Genomic DNA, 27,480 nt, shown 5'->3' on the forward strand with positions numbered 1-27,480 from the left:
AGGTTTGCCACGCCAACGCCATAACTCTTCTCATCGCTGACGTTGTTCTCCACATAACTGTCGCTGTGCCTTCTGCCCATCATACCTAGCAAGAGTAGCCACGTGAACTTGGTTCTGCAGCTGAAGAACAAATATACACGAAGAAGCTTGGTCAACATTTGACCATCAAAAACGTTGTGAACGTGCCCCAACTGGCGAAGATGTACGATGTGGCTGCACAGGTGGTCTCAGAGACAAAGTGCCATGGCATCGGCTTGAGGTTGTAACTTGGGTTGATGTCGCTGCACCACATCTTGGATGCCTGGGGACTGTCTTTCGCTGTTGTTAGCCGAGATAAAGGAGTAGGCTGCGATCACTGGACTCGCAGATGACGCTCTCAACTCTTAGGCCTTCCTTCGTTCATCAACCTCATCACGGATGTGCTATATCTTCAAGCTTACCAGCTCTGCATCCTCCCCTCCTTGCCGCTGCCAATAACCTCGAGCTCATCATTCTGGCCACCATGATCAAAATTGGCAAAGAACTTCAGTAACCGCTGTCAAATGACTAGCCTGTCGTGAAGCTTGATGCCTTGCACCACTTCAAGCTCATCATTCTGGCCACCATGATCAAAATCAGCGAAGAGCTTCAATGACTGCTGTCAAACGACTAGCCGGTCGTGAAGCTCGGCGCCTTACACTCTGCCTCAAGCTCCAGCTACTTCTGCAGCTTCGCCATGACTGCTGCCTTTGAATGTGATTAACAAAACCAAAGTTTGTCAACTCACACCTACTTGGATCCTTGCTCCGTGCCTAGCTTCCCACTGCTCTAAGCTCCTATGCATTTCTCCTTGCACCATGTAGGGATATATAGAATGGAAAAGGAAGGTGTTGGCCGAAAAAAAAAAAGAAAAAAAAAAAAAAATATATATATATATATATATATATATATATATAAGTTTCAGGAATGGTGCACATCACCATGTGAAGGGTTCTAAGTGGAATTAAGTTGCAGGACAAAGACACATGTTCAAAAGTGACCCATCAACACATTTGACGTGAGTTCCCGCATGCCAATTCAAAGGTGGAACTCACATTTTTCTAAAGAGGAATGATATCCTATGCAAATTCAAGCACCCACTGAGGAATCCAGCTGTGCCATCTTTAAGCCATTCACAAGTGCATGCTACTATTGGAAAGTCAAAAAGAAAAAAAAAAAAAGAGGTGGTGGCGACAAAATGATTGAAAGGTAGAAACAAAAATGGGGGGAATGGTGCATTAGGCACCATCTAATATATATAAATATAATTAAAAAAAAAGGAAGTACCATATCTTAGCGAAATATATGCTTTATGGTATTTAGCACAATACACTGAATGAAATAAAGCTCGTCTATTGATATCTCTAGAAATTACAAATATGTAAAAAATAAAAATAAAAAAAAAGAAAAGGAAAGAAAGGGAAGCCTTCACAAAGGTTGCTCACGTGACGCCATAGTACTTGGCGAAACTCCAGGAAGAAGAGGCACCAGAGGTTGATTATTCGGAACCTCAATACTTGGTTGAACCCCAGATGATGAAGGCAAAAAGTGCCTCTGGAGTATAGCCACAAACCTCTGATGGTCATTTTGAATTCGACCTTCGGAATCCTGCAGCTGATTAAGCTTTCTCTTCATGCTCGTTGAATAATTATTTGCAAGCATGTGCAAATCTCTATTCTCACGCTTGAACTGTTTAATCCTCTTGTCTAAGATTTGCCACCTCGACCATCAATGATTCAACTTGGCAAGTTCGAGCAAGTAGGCATTGGCCTATATTGGACACAGAGCCCGCGCACTGAACACTGAAAGCCAGAGAGTCTTGGATAGCCAACTCATCGGATCGTCTTGAAATCAACCTATTATCTTTAGGAGTGAGGGGGTTCCTAGTTACTACCGTAGTCGTTATTGCATCCCTCATCACGGAGTCTTCAACCGTAAGAGGGCCATTAGAAGATAAGAAGGACGGGCGCCATATATTACCCTAACGCGGCGTACCTGTATCACCCCTGAGACTCAAATCCAAGCATATGTTAAATGGGTAAGCCATTTTCAAAAATGGTAAAAGAAAGGGTTGGATGGAGTAAAATCTCAGAATTACACCAGAGACAATTTTCACAAGCAAGCAATCTTCAAAGTGTGCATTTTGAATACGATTGACACCTCTTTAAAAGGAGAGGCAACACAGCCTCCTATTGAAAAAAAATCGAAGAGACATCACTCTTCGAATTTCAAAAAAGCCAGATTTTCTGCATAAAGTCTGTCAACACTTTTCAGACGCAACCTAAGCTTGTCGGATAGCACGTGCAACTTTATCAAAGACCTTTGACAGAGTTGAAAACGTGTGAAGTGCACTATTCTAACTACCACACTTTTGCCGACAAGCATGGGTGACAAGGCCGCATCCGCACCACCACTTACTATTGGGAAATCCCTATATATGTTGACCTTCATCCTCTATGCTAAGACACACATCCAAAATGCCTGACTCTTCTTCCTTGCCAATAATACATCTACAACCAAACATCTCAACATACTCAATGTTCTTTCTCCCTAAAAATACCTCTTTAACCAAGTCACACCAGAGCAAAAATATTTCATATCATCAGGGTCGAAAGCAAGAGTATCTCATAACATGCTTTCTCCCTGTCCTTTTCTTCATTCTTGTTCTTCCCTGCAGGACAATGAGAAAGAGAACAATCAGCTGGTAATTGGAATCAACCTTCTGATTTGGAACCGACTGCCTGAAACCCCTTCCCTGATCGCTTACCTAACACTGCTCTCAAGTACTCATCTTCGACTGTTGATACACTTCCAAAGAAGCTACCAGATGCATGGAGAACAGATGAGGCAAGTGAAAATGATGCATCGAAGCATGTGGATACAAGCGCAACAAATACGTGTGCTGATTCATCCGCTACTTCTTCAAAAGTAAAAATATCTCATATCATCAGGGTCGAAAGCAAAGGTATCTCATATCATGCTTTTTCCCTGTCTTTTCCTTTACTTTTGCTCTTCCCTGCGAGACAAGGAGAAAGAAAGCAATCAGTCGGAACCTGAAATCAAACTTCCGATCTGGAACTGATTGCCCGAAACCTTTGCCTGGTTGCTTACCTAGCATTGCTCTCGAGTGCTCGTCTTTACACTGAAGCTGCCAAGCATGAATGAGTCGCTGAGGGGTGATGCTCTGAACGACCATTTAAAGGAAAAAGGTTGAGCACCACTTCAGCTATGCGAAAGAAACAAGCAGAGAAGAATACAGCACGATGAGCTGGAACAAATCATTGTAGCACGACGCCCTTCCCCGCATAACTGCATAATTCAGACAGATGAGTCTAAGTTAAATCCAAGCCTAGCATCGTTACTCTAAGAGCTTAAGAAGCTTTAATAGCTTTTCGCTGGTACCATCGCCAAAGAGCAAAGCCTCGTCGTGCAACGCCATCAAATCACCCCTGCTTGTCCAAAAGCAAAAGTATCTCATATCATGCTTTCCCCTATCCTTTTCTTTGTCCTTGTTCTTACCTGCTAAACAATGAGAATGAGAGCAATTACCAGCATTTGGAATGAAGCTTCCAGTCAGGAACCGACTGCCTGGAACCCCTTTCCTAATTGCTTACCTAGCATCGCTTTCGAGTACTCATCCACATCTGCCTAGAGAACATATAAGACAAGAAACAACGAAACATCAAGATTATGGATAATCAACAAACGCAACAACTGCACGTGCTGATTCATCCCCAACAAAGCCGAATCTCACATGCCAGGTGAAGCCGCTCGTGGTCCCATTTAAATTCAAGATCAAGCCTCGACGACCCTTGAAGAAATCACAAGTCCGATTCAAGATCAAGTGTCCACCATCCTTGAACCAAATTCAACTCCAGATAAAAGGAGTAAATTCAGACATTTGGTGCAAGTCTGGCAGAAGAAACCCCCCAACCCAGTTCAAAATCAAAGTTGTGGAAAGTCAACAAGCGCAACAAAATACGTATCGATTTATCCACTACCAAAGCCAAAGATCATCTACCACGTGAAGCTCCTTGTGGTCCAATTTCATTCAAGATCAAGCCTCGACAGCCATTGAAGAAATTTCAAACAAAATTCAAGAACAAGCCTCAATGGCACTTGAAGAAAACTTTCAGCCCAATTCAAGATCAAGCCATGGTGGCCCTCAAAGAAATTTCCAGCCCAATTCCAGATCAAGCCTCGACGGCCCTTGGATCGACATCTACATTAAGGGACTTAAAACACATCTTCTACAAGTGACAAGCACATGTATACGACGCGCCTTGAAGTGGGGGCATTTGTAGACATCAAAATTTTGGTAAAATAAATGTTGACCAATAATTAAAATTTCAACGCTCACGTGTCACATGAATTTTACACGTAGCGTGTGACTCAACGAAAAATCAAAATAAATCAGAAAAGTCATCAAATAGGACACATGTCAATACCTGGTAGAAATGATTTATTTCATCTAATTGTTTAAATCCAAAAATCAAGTTTTGGAATTCTATAAATAGGAAGCCAAGACATTCATTTTCACTCACCAATTCACATGACACCAAAACCTTGAAGCTTTGAAACTCTAAGGCTCCCAAGCAAATCCCGAAGGATCAAGAAAGCTCTCTTCGTTCTTCGTCAAATCCTCCTTCAAGATCAAGCCCCAACGGCCCTTGAAGAACTTCCACCAATTTAAGATCCAGCCCCGACGACCCTTGAAGAAAGTGTTCATCGTTCATCACTCGTTCATTAAGATCAAGCCCCCTGACGGCCCTTTGGATCAACAACATCAATAAATTCATCCATCGTTCTTCAAGATCAAGCCCAAAAGCCCTTGAAGATCTGTACACCACTGTTCATCCTAAAGATCAAGCCCCGACAGCCCCTTTGGATTAACAGCCCATCCACAAATCAACACTTTACGAAAATTGAATCAGAGGCTAAATTTGTAGAAGAGATTGTAACCCCAAAATCATTAATACAAAATATTATTTTGTATTCATCGCAGGAAAATTCGTGTTTACAAAAGCATGACCAATCACAATACAATAAGTAAATTTCAAGAACTTCATCGGAAGTTGAGCTCAACTAGAACTGCAAGTTAACAAGAATCAATAAAATTGCTACATCTCGTGTTACATGGCGGTCATGTGAGTAGAAAAACTCTCAAAACATATGGGGACATGGAATACGATTATCATGGATCTAACCACATCTTTTAATCATTGCCATGACCCCAGAACACCAAGAAGTAGATCCAGCAAATCAAACAACTCCACCTCTTATTTACACATAGATCTAAAAGAAATTCAGCACACCAAGACGAAAACTAAAATGAAGTAACTTTTCTATAGAGAAAAACCAAAACCAACAAACTCTAGTGCGTTCTAAAAACTACTAAGCATAAATATCAAACTAAAAGGACAAAAACATTACCGTCACTCTATATATTATACATATACTAAAGGCCAGTAAAAAATCAATGTTCATCATGTGAGAGAGCGCACTGTTCATCAACAGTGAAATGGCGGATTTGCCCCTGCTTGGTTTGTATAATTTCATTTTCGTGTTGTAGGTGTACACGTGTTGGTAATCGTGGGGATGACAGAAGTCCAATTCATTTCCATTTGCTTCCGGAAACCACTAGCTCTCTTGCTGAAAACACGAACCCAGATCAAGTTCTCTCCCTGGTTTTTTCTTCTTTGAGTTATCTGTGTTCGTTCTCACTTTTCGACAGCGTTTCTCCACTTCTCTACTTTTTTCCTTCATTTTGTTTTCTCTGAACCAAAGAACGATGGAAGGGTAATGAACTCAGATCAATTCAAATCCAATCCGACGCATTCATGCAATGCAATCAAAGATCAGTGCCTTCTTCACCCAAACCAGCAGCTTCACCTCCTATTGTTACTAATGGAAACGACGACGAATTGACCGTCTAGAAAAGACGCAACACCAATATTGTAACACCTATAAGTGAAGAGCTCCAAACCCACACAAGAATTCTTCTTTTTTTGTTCTGGGCTTTGAGGTGTATGGATGTCGAGAATTTTTTTTTTCATTTTTTTCGTTATTTTGTTTCTGGGTTCGCTTCAATTAAGAGAACTAGGAAATGGGTTTAATGTGCATTTATATTCTGGGATGCCCCTTGCAGAAATTTTTAATTTTTATGAATATTTGTATTGTTTCACTGACCATTTTTTTATTTGTTGGATTTTGTTTCCCTTCCAATATTTTCTTTGCGTACTAAATTAGTGAAAGGGACAAAAGTTCAGTTCACCAATGCCTGGTGAAACCCTTTTCGGACGATAATTCTGGGAAGTCGGATGGACCACATTAGGAACAACAATGATCAAGAACAAGAAGAGATGTTATGCTCAATTCTATTTAGACTTTGGTCAGTTTGATTTCAATGTCACGTTTAGAATCATTTTGAGAATTCAAACTTGGGATTATATAACATAAAAATATGCTAGATTTAGTGAAAATACTATCTTCATCATGAAAATAACGAGATAATGAATATATTCTAAGAAAGTTTCAAAGTAATCTGACAAAATGAGGAAGTATCCTTATCCATTGCTGAAGTATCCTGTGTTCCTTCTGCTTACTAGATTTTACAAGTAAATATCGTGAATGTTCATGTTGTGTCTTTATTATATATGTATACAGTGTTTACAACCCATATGTAATATCCCACATTGCCCAGGGGAGTGATCCTTAAATGTATATTCTCATCCCTACCTAGCACGAGGCCTTTTGGGAGCTCACTGGCTTCGGGTTCCATAGGAACTTTGAAGTTAAGCGAGAAGAAGGCCAGAGCACTCTCATGATGGGTGATCCACTGGGAAGTTGCTCGTGAGTTCCCAGAAACAAAACCGTGAGGGCATGGTCGGGGCCCAAAGCGGACAATATCGTGCTACGGTGGTGGAGCGTGCCTGGGAAGTGGTCCGCCCCGGGCCGGGATGTGACAATTGGTATCAGAGCCAATCCCTGGCCAGAAGTGTGCCGACGAGGACGTCGGGCCCCTAAGGGGGGTGGATTGTAACATCCCACATCGCCCATGGGAGTGATCCTTAAATGTATATTCCCATCCTTACCTAGCACGAGGTCTTTTGAGAGCTCACTGGCTTCGGGTTCCATAGGAACTTCGAAGTTAAGCGAGAAGAAGGCCAGAGCACTCCCATGATGGGTGACCCACTGGGAAGTTGCTCGTGAGTTCCCAGAAACAAAACCGTGAGGGCATGGTCGGGGCCCAAAGCGGACAATATCGTGCTATGGTGGTGGAGCGGGCCCGAGAAGTGGTCCGCCCCGGGCCGGGATGTTGAAAGGAGCATATTTATGCGACTTAGTTGTCTTGTTCTTAAGCATTTATGTTGTTTTTCTTTAGTTATTTTAGTGTTTAAAGTCATTTTCGTGCAATTTCAGGTTTAGAGACGAATTATGCAAAGAAGTGCAAAATGGAGCATTTTAGAGCAAAATTGAGCTGGAATGGAGTGTATGCTAATGGAGCATAAGGAATGGACGAGTTTGAAGGTCAGAGGAGCTTAAGAAATGAAGAAATGAAAGTGAAGAACAAAGAATTCAGATTTGGAAACCAAAGTTTCTAAAGTTGGAAGTTTCTATTCTTGGAGGTTTCCATTTTCGAGAGTTTCTATTCTTGGCTTTGGGCTTTTAGATGACCTAAACCCTAATTCCTTGTAAACCCTAACCCTAGCCGCACCTAGGCCTCTAGAATATCTGATTTCCTTGCCTTGCAAGGCATTCTAGAAGGCCCATCTCTAAACCCTAACCCTAGGCCTTATTCCCACTAAAAATCTGATTGTTTTAACCTAATTTCTGGTGGAGTTGGGCTTCTAGAAACCCTAATCTGATTGCTAGGGTTTTGAAGTGCCTATATATACTCATTAAACCCTTTTGGCTGGAGATATCACCTCCCATATACATCATTCACGTCAGAAACAAAGAGGCTCTCTTTGCCGCACCTTTCCACCACCATATTCCATATTTTCTGCCCAAAATCATCCCTAGCCGCACCACCCATCAACCCTACACCTTTCCATACCATTCCCCATCCATTCTACACCATAAATACCACCCAAAACTTGTTCTAAAGTTCTCTGCCGTAGCAATGAGGAAGGAGAATTCTTGGATGCGCTTGCTGCCAAGTTGGAGCGTTCTAGGTGTTTTCTTTCTTTGGATTTTAATTTCTAAATTTATGTATCTTTGCTTTGCGAGTATGAGGAACTAAACCCCCCTTGGCTAGGGGGGATTCGAAACCATGTTTATGCTTGCTATATGATTTGATTACTTCTAATTGAGAATTCATGGGTTATTGAAAAGCAATTGGAAATCGTTTTGAATGCAAGTATAACATGTGTGGAGATGAACCCCTTAGCTAGCTTTCTATCCATTCAATTCAATCAAATTCGTTTTAAAATCTGTTTTGATTTACAAGTTTATGTTTTGTTTTCAATTTCGTAAAAACCAAATCCCCCTTTGTTTTCAAGTGTCAAATTAGTTAGAGAGTGTGTTAGTTTGTGTTTTTAAGTGTTTTGAGTCAAGTTAAAACCTATTTTCGTCAAAATCTTGTTTAGAGTTCAAAACTGCCCAGAAAGTGGTTTTAAGGCAGTTTTAAGTGTTTTTTTTTGTTATTTTGAGTCTTTTGGTTTGTTTTGGTGTTTTAAGTTATAGTTTTACATTCTTTGAGTCTAGTTTAGTGTTTTAAACTTTGTTTTTACGTTTTTGAGTCAGTTTTCAAGTGATTTAGCAATCCCTCCTAATCCCCGGCCTAGAACGATCCCTACTTACATACTTACTACAATTGATAAAAAGAGGGTTAATTTGAGTGCTAGTTAATATCATATCAGATGTGACAATTGGTATCAGAGCCAATCCCTGGCCAGAAGTGTGCCGACGAGGACGTCGGGCCCCTAAGGGGGGTGGATTGTAACATCCCACATCGCCCAGGGGAGTGATCCTTAAATGTATATTCCCATCCCTACCTAGCACGAGGCCTTTTGAGAGCTCACTGGCTTCGGGTTCCATAGGAACTTCGAAGTTAAGCGAGAAGAAGGCCAGAGCACTCCCATGATGGGTGACCCATTGGGAAGTTGCTCGTGAGTTCCCAGAAACAAAACCGTGAGGGCATGGTCGGGGCCCAAAGCGGACAATATCGTGCTACGGTGGTGGAGCGGGCCCGGGAAGTGGTCCGCCCCGGGCCGGGATGTGACAATTGGTATCAGAGCCAATCCCTGGCCAGAAGTGTGCCGACGAGGACGTCGGGCCCCTAAGGGGGGTGGATTGTAACATCCCACATCGCCCAGGGGAGTGATCCTTAAATGTATATTCCCATCCCTACCTAGCACGAGGCTTTTTGGGAGCTCACTGGCTTCAGGTTCCATAGGAACTTCAAAGTTAAGCGAGAAGAAGGCCAGAGCACTCCCATGATGGGTGACCCACTGGGAAGTTGCTCGTGAGTTCTCAAAAACAAAACCGTGAGGGCATGGTCGGGGCCCAAAGCGGACAATATCGTGCTACGGTGGTGGAGCGGGCCCGGGAAGTGGTTCGCCCCGGGCCGAGATGTGACACCATATATATTGTTTACAACCTTACTATCCCTATTCAATGTTAAGCGAACTTTTGTAGGTCGATTATAGTCTTTGCCCTGGAGGTTATGTTTTCGATGAATCTGTTTCAGATTGGAAGAAAATTTAAACCCAGAAAAAGTTTGGTTTCCTGGTGAGTTGTCTGGCAGATTTCAGGTCGCTAATTTCGTGATTACAGTTAATTTTGTGTCATGACATTGTGGTATGCTATCGAATCTAATTGGCGATTTTTTTGTATGGTTTTTGTGTGGATGCAAGTTGGCAATGAATATGTTGATCACATCATGAGTTTTCCAACTGATTTATTCAATCCTATCAGTTCTGATTCTGTCCCTTTATAGCATTTGCAACACCATATGCCTTGCTCTCATCACAGCTTGGCTTTCAGTTCCTCAGGTAAAGTTTCCACCTTTTATTTTTTCCAGGAAAATAACAAAGATTCCAAATTTATTGAACTATTTAGTGATTTTCTGTTGAGTTTCTTCTTAAAATTTTTAATTTAAATTTTTTGAATTGGAATAGGGGGAATGGTGGATGTAAGAGTTTCTTTTACAACAATTCAAAGGGAAGAGCTTGAGAGATAGTGGACTCTTCCCTTATTCCTCCACATTCACTTTTACCAATTTCCAAGAACACATTAAATTCCCTCAAAATATAAGCCGAGGTATGGAAAAGCTTCGAATTCCTTGGTTTCTCTAATTAGTATACAAAACTCTCAAAAAAGAAAGAAGTGAGGGTTGAATGTCTACCCTCATATATACATAGAGAGATATGTAAAAGCTTAGAATGGTGAAGTAAGGGTTCAATGACTTATTACTCATTTTCGTCTATTTAAATAAAGTTCGCTTATTGGGTTGATTTGTGTTGTGTACATATACTTCTTGGGTTAATTTATGTTTTATGGACTTATTTGTTTCTGTATCTGTTGCTGACATAATGGATAGGGTGCCAAAAAGAAAGATGGCATTAGGAATAATGGCTTTTTGATGGAATTAGAGTTTGATCTCTTCATTTGGGTTGTGCATATTTCGTTTGATCTCTTACTTTGGGTTGTGCAGATTTCGTTTGAATTAATTTGGGTTATGAGGAAGTGAATAATTATTTGAATTAATTAATTTCTCTTGGGTTGTGCATATTTCATTTGAATTAATTTGGGTTGTGTTTGAGCATTGTACATGCATGAACGTGGGTAAAGAGTACGAGGATAAAGGGAAGAAAAAATGTTGCGATCATCCACCTCAATCAATTTGTAAAGGTAGTTTTTGTACCCTTTTTTTGTTTAAAATTATATGTTGTTCATCTTTTAGGAGTATGTCATCGAGGATTTGCCACGAATTTATGAGAATTTCATTTCATCCAAACAATGGGCGTTGGAATGTTAGTGCCTTTTTATTCAAATTTTCTTTATTTGAATATTATGTGTGTAGAAGTGTAAATTTGCATAATTGAATCTTCGCTCCAATTTTATATTTCATTTCTTTGTAACTTTCTGCAGAACTTGGAATTAGTTTTTCACATAGCATGGATGATGAATATAAGAAACTGATCCACAGAATGACTCCACCAAGGTATATACAAATTAAAATCATAACTTGCTTCAATATAGAAGTATAAATTATTTTTAGCACACAACTTTGACATAATAATTTGTCTCATAAATTATAAATATTGTATAGATTTATGCTACCTGGCAATCAACGACTAATATTACTTCCAACAAGGCAAGATCAACATATGGCATGTCACAGCAGTATATTTTCCACAAACAAATGGTAAAATTGTACCCATCACATTAGGCAAGTTTCAATCTTTTTTACTTCCATTTTAACACATTTCTAATTAACTTTTCATACTAAATTTTGATTATACAGAGACACCAAACTAGGGGTATCTGATCCATCTTTATACACCATTTCATTTTATTTTTACATTTTTACAATAGAAATGCTATGAAACTAACTGCTAATTGATGATGTTATCATTTAGATGATTTCAACTATTGCTCATATTGAAACTATTTAACTAAATTCTACTATAAAACATGTAAACAATGATATGAAACTTTGAAAAGGAATACCTAATCACATTCCGGTGTTTTCAGTTTGATTCAACGATACAATCTCTTAACTTACTTTCCAGTTACTTTTATTTCAAGATATTACACTCTCTTTACAATCCCATAATAATTTTCCCATCAATCGGTTGCAAGTTAGAATATTCAATTTCTAATGCTACAGCATCGTGCTACAGGTAAATACAAACTTAATGCCTTATTGCAGCATATTCTCAACTTTTTAATGCATTTTGCATGTTGTTCATTAATTTTGCTTCAGTTGGGGTCATCAAATTTGATTACATTCTTCAATCTCGATTGTACTCATTTTGTGATAAGTCAATTAGAATTTGTCAATCATTTTAAAGGCATATGAGACACAATTTCTACTTTTCAGCATGCCTTCCTCATCTTTGATCATCACTTCATTTCATTTTGTCAAATAGTACATCAATTTCCATCTTCACTGTCTTAATATTGTTGTTATAGTAATTTAACTCATGTTTGTCCATAAATTTTTCCTAATTTTAATACCTACATTCTCATTTTGTCTATAAATTGTTCTAAAACTTTAATTTGAATTTCTTTATTCTTTATTTATTTTTCTTTTGTTGATGCCAGGTGTTTCCATGTACTAAAATTGCATCAAATGCAGACTTTATTATGTTGATGAAAGTGAGAGCATCAACTCACATTAACTAAACTCTCAACTCAAGTAAGTCCTCAGCTCCATATGCTTTTTATTTTTTGACATCTAAGTGGTTGACATGGTTTTTGACCATTAGATCACGTGCCTTTACATTTGCAATTATATTGTTTTTGACTATTTATTAAATGTAATTGGAGAAATTGTTTCTTTAATCTACTTATACTATGGGATTTCAAAGTTGAATCCGTTTGCTTTCGATCTTTCGGAACAAATTCTCTTTATAAAGTAACAAAACAAAAATATTTCTTGATGAAATCAAGTTGTTTACTTTATTGAGATGATCGACCGGTCACGCCTTATTGGTTCTAAGCATAAATATACCTAAATGGATTTTCAATTTTCCATTTTACATATTTATTGGTTCAAATTTAAATGTCATTGTAAACTTAGACATCTGTTCATTACACTAAATTCCAGTTTACAATTTTTTCAAACATATTTATTTATACAATTTTTAATCCCGCAGCAACACGCAGATCAACTTTCTAGTATGTACTAAACTTAAGATAAAATAACATATACCATCTTATCATTTACATCACCAATTTTATACATATCAATGATTTTGTTATCTTCAACACTATATTTGGATAAAAAAAAAATATTCTTCGTCGTCGCACAGTTTTTTTCTATGGCAAGTTGAAAGTCCTGACTTATGAGATGAATCTGTCCCCCTCGACAAATTTATGCAAGTTGCCTTGTTTTTTTTTTTTTAATTTTAATTTTTTATCAAGCAAGTTGCGTTGTTATGTATTAAAAAATCGCAGTTGCATCAAAATTAATAATCTAAAACAATTAGGCTTAGTCATGGTATGATCACAAAAGGCAAACCGATTGTATATTTTCTACATCTCTCTCGTAGAAGTAAGAATATCTATCTAATTAATTACATATGGGATGTGACATGTATTTACTCTATACGTATATATCGACGAAATATATCTATACACACACACATATATATATGATATGTCTGGATGATAATTTGAGGTATACTTCTTCTTAAACAACAAGCACGGTAGTACTGTTGTTTCACAAAACAAATCAATTAGCAGTGTGAGACAAGGGATCTTGATTATAACAATCGTTCGTGATCTCATTAGATGAAAACATACCAATGGACTTTTTATTTCAAAGATTCGAATTGTAACAAACAAATTCCTTAATTATATTATGCCCTATGTGAAGTTATCTTATATGTCCATGTTTCATTAGCTATTTATCCTTAATTAGTAAAAGGAAAGAAAAAAGAAACATATATAATAAGGGTAAACAAGTAATTATAATTATTTACGTATAATTATATTTTATGATTAGACTTACACCTCAAAATATCTGAACTCGAATTCTTATCTAATGGAACTTAATATCATCCAAAATTATATGATCAATAAAAAATTCTTAACTAATGGAACTCGAATTCTTCTCCACCTTAATACCTATATAAAAGGGGTGCTTGAATTACTTAGTTTGTCTATATACCGGTTATACAAAAGAGTAACAAAAAAAGTTTTTAAGGTTAATGATGTTTAAATATAGGGTGAAATTAACATATATAATAAATGGATGATTGCTCAAGAAATGTCGAAACAATTCAAATTTGATGGGCTACTTGGAAGCTTGAGATTATTTATTCGTGTAACTAGCTATAGTTAGCATATGCTATATGTTTATATATTAACAAATCATTTTCCATGATTAACTCCTTCGTTGACCTAAACAAATGCATGTATATTTTGACCTTTATTAAGAAAACTTTAAATATCGATGGTACTTGCGGATAAAACCTAAGAAAACTTGTATATAAATCCTCAGTTGTTGCAACTTGCTTGCTTAAAGAAGTACAAATATCTAATTATAATGCATGTTTATGCCGCCCAAAGCAATCTAGCCGTAGTTAAGCTTATCCCTGATTAGAACTAGTACTCCTTTTGATTTATGCATCTTGAATGACATATAATTAAGAATCTCACATTAAAAATTTGATAAAACTATAAATGATTTGATATTTAACGGTTTCACTTTTACATGCATCGAGGCCATTTTTATAAATTTTTACACTTGCCGAATTTTTTAAGTGGTTAAATTAAGAACAATATCTCAAATTTTAACCTAATATCATAGCAAGTTGGTTGAGTAGTGAAAAAATTACAAAAAAAAAAAAAAAAGAAGATTTATATTGAAATATAACCCTACACCCACTAGTATGTGCAGATTAAGTTAGAATATCTTCAAAGGAGATGTCAAATTTTAAACATTAAAATTATATTTGATGGCTTATGTGGCAATTTAACATTTTGTACAATATTTTGCTCCATTAGATATGTTAAATAATAATGTCATTTAATAAATTTTTTATCTTTTTGTGGGATCAAATGATTGAAGCAACCAATCAAATACTGGAAAAACCTATTATTCATTTATTAAAAACTCATTTAACAAAATTTGACAGCAAAATGTTTTGCCTTCAATTGACTCAGCGCCATGTAAAAAATTGAAGGCTCAATTGGAGAGAGTTTATTGCCATTTTTTAAAGGCCAAATCGGATAAATGATCCCTGTGGTCATAAGGTATTTGAAAGATAGCCCCTGTGCTAAAAAAAACTCGGATTTAAACCCCTGTGGTGTACTTCGTTAGCAAATTTAGTCCAAAAGTGATTTTTCCGTTTACTATCTGTTAATATATGGGTAAAATTGTACTTTGACGTGTGGACCTTCTTCTTCCTCGTCTTTATATTGTCCAAAGAAAAAGCTCATCTATCATTGTCTGCATACCTTGTTCTGCTTGAGGGCCAAATACAGCATTAAACTTGAAGGTCTTTCTGGTGACCCCATTTGATTTGACAGTGAGCTCACCATCTTTAGTAGATTCAAAATCAATAGCCATTGAAGCTCCTGCTGCAACTTCATCAGTATTTAGAGGCTTGCACCAGCAAAAGACCTGTATGTTTCCTACAAGGGAGAAAAATTAATGTCAGAAACGCCCTTCTGTCTCATACACTCTTGGCCCTCTTCAATTCAAAAATAGCAAATTCCTAACCTTTCAACTCTAACACCTTGTTGTAGAGCTCTTTCCATTCTTTGGCCCCTTCAATAAACTTAGTCTTCAGATCATTATGAAAATTTACTTGCTGATTTACTATTGCAAAAATAAAACAGCCAGGATCAGATAAAGAAAAACGAATATCTTATCTTGAAATTCAAAAATGTCGTCACCTGGAAAGCGTTTAGCGTGTCTAACTTACAAGTGGAATGAATGGTAAACCTCATTTCATTCATATCTTCAAGGCACTTCTTATATGCCCGTGCCTCCTCTGATAGCTTGATGTGGTCCATCTCCATGATCTGTTTAATCAAAGAGTTCAAACCACTGCAATCATATCTAGTGTAGTTAAAAGGCATCTTGTTATTTACAACTTAGTACAATTTTACCCATATATTAACATATAGTTAACGGAAAATCACTTTTGGACTAAATTTACGAACGGAGTGCACAACAGGGATTTAAATCCGAGTTTTTTTTAGCACAGAGGCTATCTTTTGAATACTTTATGACCACATGGATCATTTATTCGATTTGGCTTTTTTTTTTACTGTTGTATGTCAATATGGCAATTTTGAAATCTCTTTGAAAAATTTTGACACTAAATTTCTTACTAATTAATGTTATGTTATTACACAATGCATATATAATTAATTAAGAGACGTTGTTAACTAATACCGTACAATTGTCAACTCAAACGGTGGCACTTGACACATGACTGTCATGCCGTATAGCGTGCGGGAAGGGGAGAGAGAAAGAGATAAGAGCATCAGCTGATACCAACTTTTTGCTAAAGTGATTATCAATGAATTTCTACTTTCTTCGACCAAAAAACAAAAGAATTTATAGTCTTGGTGGGCTAAAGATGAATACACGTCCTGATGACTCTCTACAACAGTTCATTTGTATTTAATGCCATGCATATGTGCTCAAATGTCAACGCTTAGCTTTGTAGACAAAACCATTTTACTTATATAACTCAAACACCTTGACTATATATTCCCTATGTATTCCCATTAGAATTTAGTCTCCCTCCTCCTATCATCATTCTCTCTCTAAAACCATCCACACAGAGAGAGAGAGAGAGGAAATGAAGCTCATTTGGTCTCCAGAAACTGCTTCAAAGGCTTACATAGACACTGTAAAATCAGTAAGTAAATATCTACAATCTTAACCAAAAGCCTAATTATCAACAAGATCTTGTGATTATGTTATTATTGTATAATTTTCATCTCATTAATATTATTAATTAAGAGGTATTCATCAATTTCCCCCATGAACTTGTGACTATTGGCCAATTTCCCCCCTCAACTTTAATTTTGGCCAATTTCCCCCCTCAACTCTCATAATTAGTCAATTTCCCCCCTCAACTTTAATGTGGCCAATTTCCCCCATCAACTCTCATAATTAGTCAATTTGCACCCTACTGTTAATTTTTTAATTTGATCATAATTAAACAAGTGTGTGTAAGAAACTAAATAAGATGTATGTTAATCATTTTCCTATGTCTTTATCCTATTACAAATAGATTAAAATTTAGAATTTTACAATTTATCATAGATAATATTATTAATCATAATAAATCAGTATGGAGTAATTTTATTTGATTTTTTACTATACAAAATTGATAACGAAAAGGATTGATGTGCACATTTTTGTATGTGAATACAATTTTCTTTATAAAAGTGAAAGTTAAGTTCAAGTAAATTGCGGAGAATCGAGCTTTAGTGCAAAAATGGCTAGTCAATTCATAATTTTCGACTCCTTATTAAGAATAACCCATTTTATTGAAATAGGTCTGATCCATGAGTTTAGGATTATTATTTCTTCTTCTATATGCTTTAAATCCGATTCATAACTTTTTCTTATAATCAACCCATATCACATACTAATTGTATTATGTTTTTGTACATTTTACCCTATATTATGCAAGTGAGTTTATGTTAATTTTAGTACTTTGTTGGAAGTTATTAGAAAAATTTAAAGAAAAAAAAAAGAATAGATGGAAAATTAAAAAAAATTAACAGTAGGGTGCAAATTGGCTAATTATGAGAGTTGAGGGGGGAAATTGGCCAAATTAAAGTTGAGGGGGGAAATTGACTAATTATGAGAGTTGAGGGGGGAAATTAACCAAAATTAAAGTTGAGGGGGGAAATTGGCCAATGGTCACAAGTTCAGGGGGAATTGATGAATACCTTATTAATTAATTACTTTACTTTCTTGTTTATGAATCTTTCAGTGTGAGAAGTTGAGACAATCTGGGGTTCCGGAGCTTCTGTCTGCCATGGCAGCCGACTGGGATGCGAAGCTAATCGTGGAGTCGTGGTCCCAGGGTGATCCAATAGCCACGAGTATCGGCCTCGCCATGGCAGCCCGCCACACGCGCGGACGGCATGTGTGCATAGTCCCAGACGAAATTTCAAGATCGGAGTACGTAAATGCCACAAGAAACGCGGGGGTTATGCCAGAGGTGGTGGTCGGGGAGGCTGAGGCGGCAACAGGGGCAGGTGTGGATTTTCTGGTGGTGGATTGCAAGGGGAGGGACTTTTCTAGGGTTTTGATGAGGGCTAAGGTGAGTCCTAAAGGGGCAGTATTTGCATGCAAAAATGCGTGTCAAAGGAACGTTTCTGGGTTCAAATGGCATGGTGCGGTTGAGAAGGGGACACGAGTTGTGAGGACAGTGTTTTTGCCTGTTGGGAAGGGGTTGGATATTGCTCATATAGGCTATGGAGCTGGAGGTGGAAATGTTGTGGAGTCAAATAAGAAGGGTCCTAGCCGTTGGATCAAGCATATTGATCATCGATCAGGGGAGGAGCACTTGTTTTGGGAGTGAGAGTTTCATGCTAAGATTTTTAAAAGAGATGTCTAGATAGAGATGATCACTAGCCAGCTAGTTTGTGTATAAATGTAATAAGTTGAACATATGTATTATCATATCAAAGTCATATATGTATATGTTCTTTCATAAGAAGAAAAAGAAAAGAAACGAAACAAGAGACTAAATACTAATTCAAATTAATAATCCAAATGCTATTTGTTCAACGAGAGTATGCCTCAAACACGGGAAAGTTTGAAGTGTAATCGGAAGTATATATATTTCATGATAATTATGTACAGTGTATACATATCACGTGATTAAAGAGATATGCCTCACACATAGGTGTACACCAAGGTCTAAAATATCGATGATATCGGAAATATCGGTAGTCCAAAAACACGGAAATTTCGATGGAAATATCGGGATATTATCGATATCGATAAAAATTGAATAAAAATCAAGGAACTGTAAGAAAAACTTGGAAATTTTTATTGAAACTTTGCATGATGTTTATTTAGTCAATTATCTTTTAGTTTATCACAAAAAATTGGAAGGAAATGCATTGCATGATGGATTTAACTGATTTAAGTTGATTATATAGCGAGCTAACAAACATTGTGAGTGTAAAAAATATGTAGTAATTAATAAAAGAAGTTTAAACACACCATAATCATTTATATATAATGAATTAGTACAATATTTTACACTTTATACATTGCATGGTAAGATACATGAGTGACTTAGTACCACATAGAGTTCCTATCAATGTCTAAAATATCGATGATATCGGAAATATCGGTAGTCCAAAAACACGGAAATTTCGATGAAAATATCGAGATAATATCGATATTTTAGACGTTGGTGTACACATATTGCGGGAAAATTAACAAAAAACATTAAAGTACACTTTGTATCGCGTGCCTCAAGATATTGCAAGAGCAGAATGTTAATTTCGCCTCATCCAACTTGCATGCTGATCATTTATGGAATGAGAGTTGTTATTGGCATTCCAAAATTTTCATTTTGCATTCTAAACTTACTATATTTAGAAAGAAAAATACACTTGTGAGGCCTGTAGAATCAGATTTTTGGAGTGTCAATAACAGTTATCTTATAGAAATTGTACCAATTTACAAGTTGGTTGAAAGATTTGACTAAGTTGCAACCACGGGCGGAGCCACTCACAAGGCTAAGGTGAACTGTAGCCCAGGGATGTTTTTTGTAAGTGTAGACTGTGTAGTGCTATCTACACACCCATTATTATTTCTTATACATCCCTATCAGTTTTCGACCTTCGGATCGAATGAAATGATGAAGATTGATGACAACTTTTTTTTAAGGGTGTGTGAATAGCACTATCTTTTTTTCAAGCTCATGCTTAATGGCTTATGTTAATGCATGTAGCCTATATAGCTCACTCTATTCCAATACATGTTATTATTTCATGTATATTTAGTAGAGGATAGGTAATAAATAATACTTTTTATGTTAAAAAAAAAATAAATTAGTTATATTCTCTGTACTTCATACTCAATATAAGAAAAATAATTTTTTTTTAGTTCACAATTAAATCCCTATCTCCGCAATTCCTTACTTTTTGTTACGATTTTCCCATGAATGTACCAAAATCGTTTTATTTACTTATTCTTGATTTATTTAATAGGTTAAATATTTATATGATCCTTGAAGTTGTCGGTTAGGGTTATGATTTCAAGAATTGTGCATGTTCTATTGTTGTTATTTTATATTGATTATTATATAATTTTATATATAAAAAAAATAATCATATAATTTTATGGTACTAATTTTAGCTAACCCACCAAAAAAAATAAATAAATAAAATCTCCTGGCTCCACCCTTGGTTGCAACCTATATGCATGCAACAATGCTTGGTATTAATTATATATGCAACTTAGTATCTTAGTTAATAATAGCATTCCCTTAATAATCTATTGTTCTCAACCAAGATTTTGTAGTTCCATACGGTCGCTAATAAATGCTACTTTGTGTTATTATAAGGAAAACTTATGAAAAAGACTTTAAAACATTACATCTTAACAAAAATTAGGTAATAAGTTTATTTAATGGCTTTGACAAAACCCAACATCAAACCAGCCCAATAAGATTAGTCCAATGAATGAGATTCCAGTTTTGCCCCTAACGGCAAACTGTTTCCCGTTTAAACCTCTCTCCGTTTCTCCGATATCTCCACCCAATCCCTATTTCTCGATCTCCATTTCTCAATTGCTTTGCCTGATGTCGACCTCTCCTTTGTAAAGAAACAATTCCTCCACTTTTGTAATCGGATCGATCTCTCTACCTCTCTCCCGATCTCTCCACCTAATCTCTGTTTTCATTTTCAATTCCATTCGAATTCGACCATTTTTTGTCTGAATCACCGTATTAGGAGTCTTTGAGGATGAAGGAATTTGGGCTACTGGGTTCCAAGCATCCGTAGAATCAGCATTTGCAGCAGTGGTGGGACTGCTAGGTACAGGCACTTCAAACCAAATGGCAACCCACTCTCAAGATTTTGCCAAGTGTTAGTTGCTGCAATGAAGAAATGCATAGCGCAAATGCTACAAGGTGGAGATGACTTGTACAACGAGAGTAACAAATAGGTATCTGATTATGCAGTGTTATTTTTGGAAACCAAACTATAGAGGATTATGAGTATGGATGGGCAATGGTTATGGCGGGTGGGTAATCGCGGTTATTTACCCATAACCGTTTATGTTCATACCTGCATAACCGTTTACCCGTTGGGCAATTGTATAAACGGTTATACCCGCACACATAACCGTTTATAAACGGTTAACCATACTCATAACCGTGTACTCATTTAACCATAACCGTTTACCCATTTAACCATAACTGTTTACCTGTTTTTGAACCCAATTATCTTTTTTTTTTACCCATTTACCATTTTTTCACCCGTCTACATGTTTTTTTTTAATAAATTGAAATTTACAAAAGAAAAATTTGTCATAATTTTCGTTTTCTGACAATTAAACACCGTTATAAGTACATTTTAGCATGCATTTCCCTATTTTAATCATTTAAGTCCTCGTATAATTCCAATAATTGAAATAATAGTTTACGAAATATTTTTCTACTACACCCAAGCAAGTCTTTAATTATAATTCATATGATGACAAAGTAAAACTTCTAAAAACAAAAAGTAGTCATTATCTTGAATACTATATGATTCAAAGTTCCAAAATATTCTGAAACTAAACACTTTAGAACACTAATGCTTTAGCACGTTCAATCACAAAGTCTCATCGACTCGTTGTCACCAAAAGAGGCCTACAAAAGAAATGTATAAATTGAATTAGTATGCATTTAGGAACACCGACGCCAATTGTGAGGGTGCAGTTGGTTTCCTCCCTCCATTTTGGTATTTACGAGTGGGGATTTCCAGGTTTCAGTTGCTTTCTCTGCTATGCTATCGTAGCGAAATTTGCTTTTAGACCTTTAACATCCACAACTATGAACGAATAATTGAAGAATGCAGCGCAAATCTTTTAGCCATCTTTATTTGAAAAATATGCATGATGTTGATTGCTGGAGCACTGATGGAGAAACAAGTTATCTTTCTTTTAAATTGAAGAATATATGACGGTGAGTTTCTTCTAAATTAAACCGTTCTATGTTTAAATCACGTTGTTGATGACTTTGTTATTGATTATTTTTTGTGGACCTAAGTCTTGATTTTAATTTTTCAATTTTGGCTGAGTGTATTCTCACGGTAACAAAATAATTCATCCCTATGAGAATGCAGGCTAGTATTTTACCATATCCAAAAGTTGCATACTGAGCAGATTTTTAAAGAACTTTATGGGTTTTGAAAATGGGTTAAGGTTTTGGTCAAAACGAGGAAAGAGCAAGAAGAGAAAGAGATTGTTTTCATTTGGGAGTTTTGGGTGGTGGATGCCGGCATTGGTGTGCCATGGGGAGTTTATTTATCAGAGCATCTTCAATGGGTGTCACTATTTAGGAACTCCAACCACCATATTTAAGAATTCATTTAGGGACTAAAAGAGAATCTTTGTGTCTCTATACGAATATTACCTTTAATGGATAAGTCCTTATAGTAGAATCTCTAAATTTGAGGTGCGACAATTTAATCATGTACTTTGTGTTAACTTTTATTTATAATTAATTTCATATTACGTTGTCGTAAAATAATTTTGTGAACATTTTACCCAAAAAAATTTCAAATTTTAATATCAAATTTTTTCTTCACAAAACCATAATTAGAATGAATCTTGACCGTTCATTTCAAAGCCAAAATGAGAGCAGCAGCGCCGGCCATGTTTTATTATTCTTGAACCGTTGATCCTCCTCAATGGTGAAAAAGAATTTGAAAGCCATAATGAATCCTGACCATTCATTTGAAAAAAGAAAAAAAAAAGAACACGTGGGCTGGGGAAGTAGACTGCTTGCTGCACAGCAGCTTTCAAATTGGGGAAGAGATCTCCTTCATATCTCTCCCACCAAATCTTAGGGATCCGGAGATCCGAACTCTTGAAATTTAATTCAATGACTACAATTATTATAACTTTAGAAGGGTCCTCTGTTTGTAACCGTTGGATTAAATTTTAAGGGTTCGGATCTTCGAATCCCTAGGATTTGGTGGGAGAGATCCGGAGATGATTTCTTCCCTTCAAATTGATGTCGATGTCTGGCGAGAGTCGAAAACAACCCGCGCGTACTCGGCAAGTATGATAGAAGCATATTTATGCGACTTAGTTAGCTTGTTTTCTTGCATTTTCATAGTTAGTTTGTGTTTATTATAGTGTTTTAAGCTATTTTCGTGTGTTTGTAGGTCCATATGACAAAGTTGGCAAGAAAGTGCAACTTGGAGCATTTTGAGGCAGTTTTGGGCACCAAATGGATAGCTTATGAGTGGAGCAAGATGGATGGACAAATTTGAAGATCAAGAGGCTAGGAATGAGCTGAAAAGAGTGAAGAAATAAATCCAAGACAAAGAAGATAAGGAATTAGCTCAAAAGAAGGAACATTATCCAAAACCTTATCCAACCTTATCTTATCTTATCCTTACCTAATCTAGCCTTATCTTATCATATCTTATCCAAATCAGTTTGTGCCTTAATTCCAGCTATTTCTAAGGGATAATTATGCATTTAAAACTTATACTTCAGATTCTAGAACCATTATCCCTTAAGTGCCGCATACATGCCCTTACCTAGGTGAATTAGGACTTGTAATCCTTCTCTAAAACCATGCCGTGTGTCCTTGTTCATTTAGGATCAGAAATAGGTGTTGGAACATCCTTTCTAGAAGCCTTATCCTTTCTATTAAACCTGCCGCACCCTTGCTATCCTTCTTCTCTTTGGTTTCTGATTGATTTAACCCATTCCACTTGGGTTTTGGTTATATAATCCTTGTCCCACTTTAATTTCAGAAACCTATCCAAATCCTTAGGGATTTTGACATGTATTTCAGCCTATAAATACACACCCTTGCCGCACAAATCATTCACCACCCTCTACCACAATTCACTACATAATTCATCCCTCAAACACATTCCCCCCTCATTGTGCCGTGAGTATTGCAAGGAGAAAGACGAGGGGCCTTTGTGCCGTGCCTATGCCCAAGTCTTTGGGAGTGCTGGAGCGTTCTTAGGTGTTTTCCATCTTTTACTTTCAATGTTTAATTTAAGTTATCTTTGTTTATTTACGAACATGAGGAACTAATTTCTTTATAGTTGGAGGTGAATTCGAAGCCATGATTATATGTTTTATATGAATTGATTTCATCCAGTTATTGTTTCATGAATCGTGAATGTGGTTTGCTTATCTGTTTTATTAAAAACTTGTTCTTGTATGTTGATTGAGGTGGCCAACTTAGTTTGCATGCATGAATTTGATGCTAGAGTATAAGGGAATTTCACCTAATCGTTATAAACTTATATTCATGAGTAGTAAAAGTCGCTAGTCACGATTGTGTGAAGTAAATCCTAGGTAAGAGTAACATGCTTTTCATAGTTATGAATGCCTCGTCAATGCTTATGGTTTCCATTGAACTTAATGATCTTTGTTAAGTGTTTCTATCATGCGTATTCCATAGTTAGGGAACTTGATAAAGAATAATTTGGTTGTGATGTGTTTTCCATTCAATTCAATGAATCTAGGGAAATCTGAGAATTAATTAGTTCAACACAATTAATTTAGGGCATTGTCATTCATGGTTTGTTGAAAGAATAATTGGGAATCGATTCGTATGCATATGTCATGTGTGGAGAAGGAACCCTCTAACTAGTCTTTCACCATTCTATTTCATCAATTTCGTGTCTTCTTAAGTTTATTTTACAAGTTTCTGTTTTTAAGTTTTAATTTCGTCAAAATAAAATCCCTCTTTCTTAAGTCTTGTTTTTAGAGTCAAAACCTGTTTTCTCTTAATCTTCTGAGTCAAGTTAAGTCTTATTTTCGTCCAAATCACTTGTTAGGTCTAGAATTGAGTCAATTTCATATAGTTTTGTTGTTTTGAGTGTTTTAAGTTAGTTTTGAGTCTATAGAGTCTAGTTTAGTGTTTTTGAGTCTTATTTGTGTTGATTAGCATCCCTAGTTAATCATCGGTCTAGAATGATCCCTACTTGCTTAATACTACAATTGTCATCAATAGGGTTTAATTTGTGTGTCAAGTTAATTTTCACATCAAAGTAGACTGCTTTGCTGCATAGCAGTATTTAAATTAGTGGGCCAATTTTTCCACCCAAATTGCTATTGGGCTCCACCATTTCAGTCCCTATACAGTTCTTATATGTGGGTACATATAATAAGTATCCGGTGAATCCCTATACTTTAAGAGCTTGCTTTTTGATCTATTGGAGATTCATTTTGTCTCTATATTTGTTTTATACTTGTTTATACCATATTTAGGGCCTCGTATTTAGACCTCGTATAAATACTCGGGGGACTTAAATGTAATTATGTAATAAAGGAAGGGGCAAATATGTAATTAGGGGAGGAGCCCTTATTCTATAAAAGGGCCTCCTCACCCTCACAAACAGGAGGCCCGACTCTCACTCTCGGAGGCCATTTTCTTAAGGCTCCTTCATCCTCTCGAAGCCTCATCACATCCCCTAAGCTCTAAGCTCTCTCTCCCTCTTCAACAGAGAAATATAATACAATCAGTGTGGACGTAGCCCAAACCTTGGGGTGAACCACGATACATCTTGTGTTATTTACATTACTTGCAGATTCACGGTCGGATTTACGTTGTACCAAGACCATCCGGTTTTGTGCATCAACAATACTCATTTTATACTCATTTTATACAGTGGTTGTCCCTATATAGGGACTCCATTGAAGATGCTCTCAAATAATGATTAATGCCATCCAAAAAAGTTAAAAACTTTTGTCATGTAGATGATTTATATGTTATGTTAGCCATCCAAGGTTTTGTGTTTAGATTAGTTGGTTTTTTACCATTAGTTTTGATTGTCAGTTGGATACTCATATTCTAACATAAAGTCATAATATTTTGCTCAAGACATATACGTTTTGTGGTGAGGTTAGTGTTTCGTGCAATTAAAACACACAATAAGTAACAAAACTATCTAGTTTAATGTTTCGTTCAATTAATTTCGAATTGAATTATCACATTCTTATCGTCTATCAAACTAATTACATAGATAATTATTGTGAGAGGAAACCATGTATCATATATGTGCATTTGCTTTAGAACTTTATAGCATTATATTAGGTTGATCCAAAATTTCAATCACATTTGGATTTGAATAGGATAACAGCTCAGTTGGGTTCTGTCCGGGGCAAGTTTGGAAACAATATTTTTTGTTGGTTGGGCTTTTAATTCAGTTAGTAAGTTGTTATGTTTGTAGGGCCTAGTATATGAATAGTTGTGCCCTTATGATTAAATTTTATGTCTTTTTGGTTAAATAATAATTTAAGGTGATTTTTGGTTAAATTAAAGTTAGCTCAAGGCCGTTTCATTAAAGTTCCCGTTATTATATCCTCCTTAATACTATTGAGATACTAGAGTGGACCAACAAAGAGAACTTTTTGTTTTCGGTACAAAAGAAAGAGGAACAAATAGGACTCCATGTATATGCAATTGGGTTAATTGACATGGAGGGAAACAAAAATTTGTTTGTTCTGCTGTTATAACGGTAACATGTGATTACAAGTTTAATTGTCAAATTTGTAAAAAATATAGAAAGAATACACATTGTGTTGCAATCCTAATTTGGTTAGGAATGTGACTGTGTAAATTCTATTAGGATTTATAGTATCTTTTAGATAGTGTCTTATTTTAGTTGTAATACCTAAAGGGTAAGAAATTTACCTTTCCCCTTTCCTACTATCACTGTCGATGCAAATTTCTGTCATCTTCAGTCTTGACAAAAATGCACCGGAAAAATAATCAACACCTTTGATCAAAGACCAAAAGGCGCCCACGATGAGGGGGTGGTTGGCCAATGGATATCCGATGTCTAAGTTAGTCTTTCTAAAAAGAGGGAGTGTTTAGGGTTTTTTTAATGTATAGAAAAGATGTACCATTTCTAGTGGAGAAATAGAGTATATTATAGGGAGAGTGGCCAGCAATTAGGGTTGGATTTGGTGAGAATAATCCCAAGATATGGTGTAAATAATATCTTAGAAATAAAGGTAATTATTCATAATTAAATATAATTGGGATTACTTACTTGATAGAGTTAGTCTTCAATTGGGACTGTATTTATAATAGGATTTACGGATAATCCTATTATTAAATACCTTTGACTTTTTTCACGGGCAATGGAGCTTTGAGCAATCGTAGTTTGCAGCCTACTTATCCTAGGATACTGAGCTACGCATGGAATGCTTGCTTAATTAATGAGGGCAATTTTATCTTCTTCTTTTTTTCAGTTGAAAGTCCACGTGTTGCCTCTAGAAATTTAGGATTATTTTTGGCTCCACAAATGTCCCCACACTTGATGGTCTGTTCGCAGGAAAGGGCAGTAGGGGTATAAATCCCAAACTGCTTTGTTAAGCCTGAAGTTGTTTACCAATTTGATGTAGTTTCTCACTTTGAATTGGAATTTAAATTCTTCTAGGAAAGAGATTTTAGTCACCACCAAAATCTATTTAAGCCTACCTTAAGCAGGGTATTAAATAAACATGGAGATAAATTAAAATTCCTACAAGAAAGAAAGAAAACTAGATGATATTTGTTCCCCTCCCCTAGCAATCTCCTTCGCTTAACCGTG

At 36.3% G+C, this 27,480-nt stretch overlaps 1 protein-coding gene and 1 long non-coding RNA gene across 4 annotated transcripts; both read left to right on the forward strand.

Moving 5' to 3' along the window:
- Positions 1-5,581: 5,581 nt before the first annotated feature.
- LOC126629323 (uncharacterized) lies at positions 5,582-12,582 on the forward strand. 3 transcript variants are annotated; one of them, XR_007625724.1, is made up of 6 exons: positions 5,584-6,409; positions 9,661-9,753; positions 9,879-10,016; positions 10,143-10,997; positions 11,116-11,188; positions 11,297-12,582. It is a non-coding gene; the product is annotated as an uncharacterized LOC126629323 (long non-coding RNA). The 3 variants fall into 3 exon arrangements; XR_007625725.1 differs by having other exon boundaries at positions 5,586-6,409; positions 10,143-10,875; XR_007625723.1 differs by having other exon boundaries at positions 5,582-6,409; positions 10,143-11,188.
- Positions 12,583-16,501: 3,919 nt separating this feature from the next.
- Positions 16,502-18,439, forward strand: LOC126629320 (uncharacterized). The gene is made up of 2 exons (XM_050299336.1): positions 16,502-16,574; positions 17,664-18,439. The coding sequence occupies exons 1-2, from the start codon at positions 16,515-16,517 to the stop codon at positions 18,255-18,257; spliced, it is 654 nt and encodes a 217-aa protein (XP_050155293.1). The 5' UTR covers positions 16,502-16,514; the 3' UTR covers positions 18,258-18,439.
- Positions 18,440-27,480: the final 9,041 nt, after the last annotated feature.

This window comes from Malus sylvestris, chromosome 7 (assembly GCF_916048215.2).
Source record: "Malus sylvestris chromosome 7, drMalSylv7.2, whole genome shotgun sequence".
Classification (NCBI taxonomy): domain Eukaryota; kingdom Viridiplantae; phylum Streptophyta; class Magnoliopsida; order Rosales; family Rosaceae; genus Malus; species Malus sylvestris.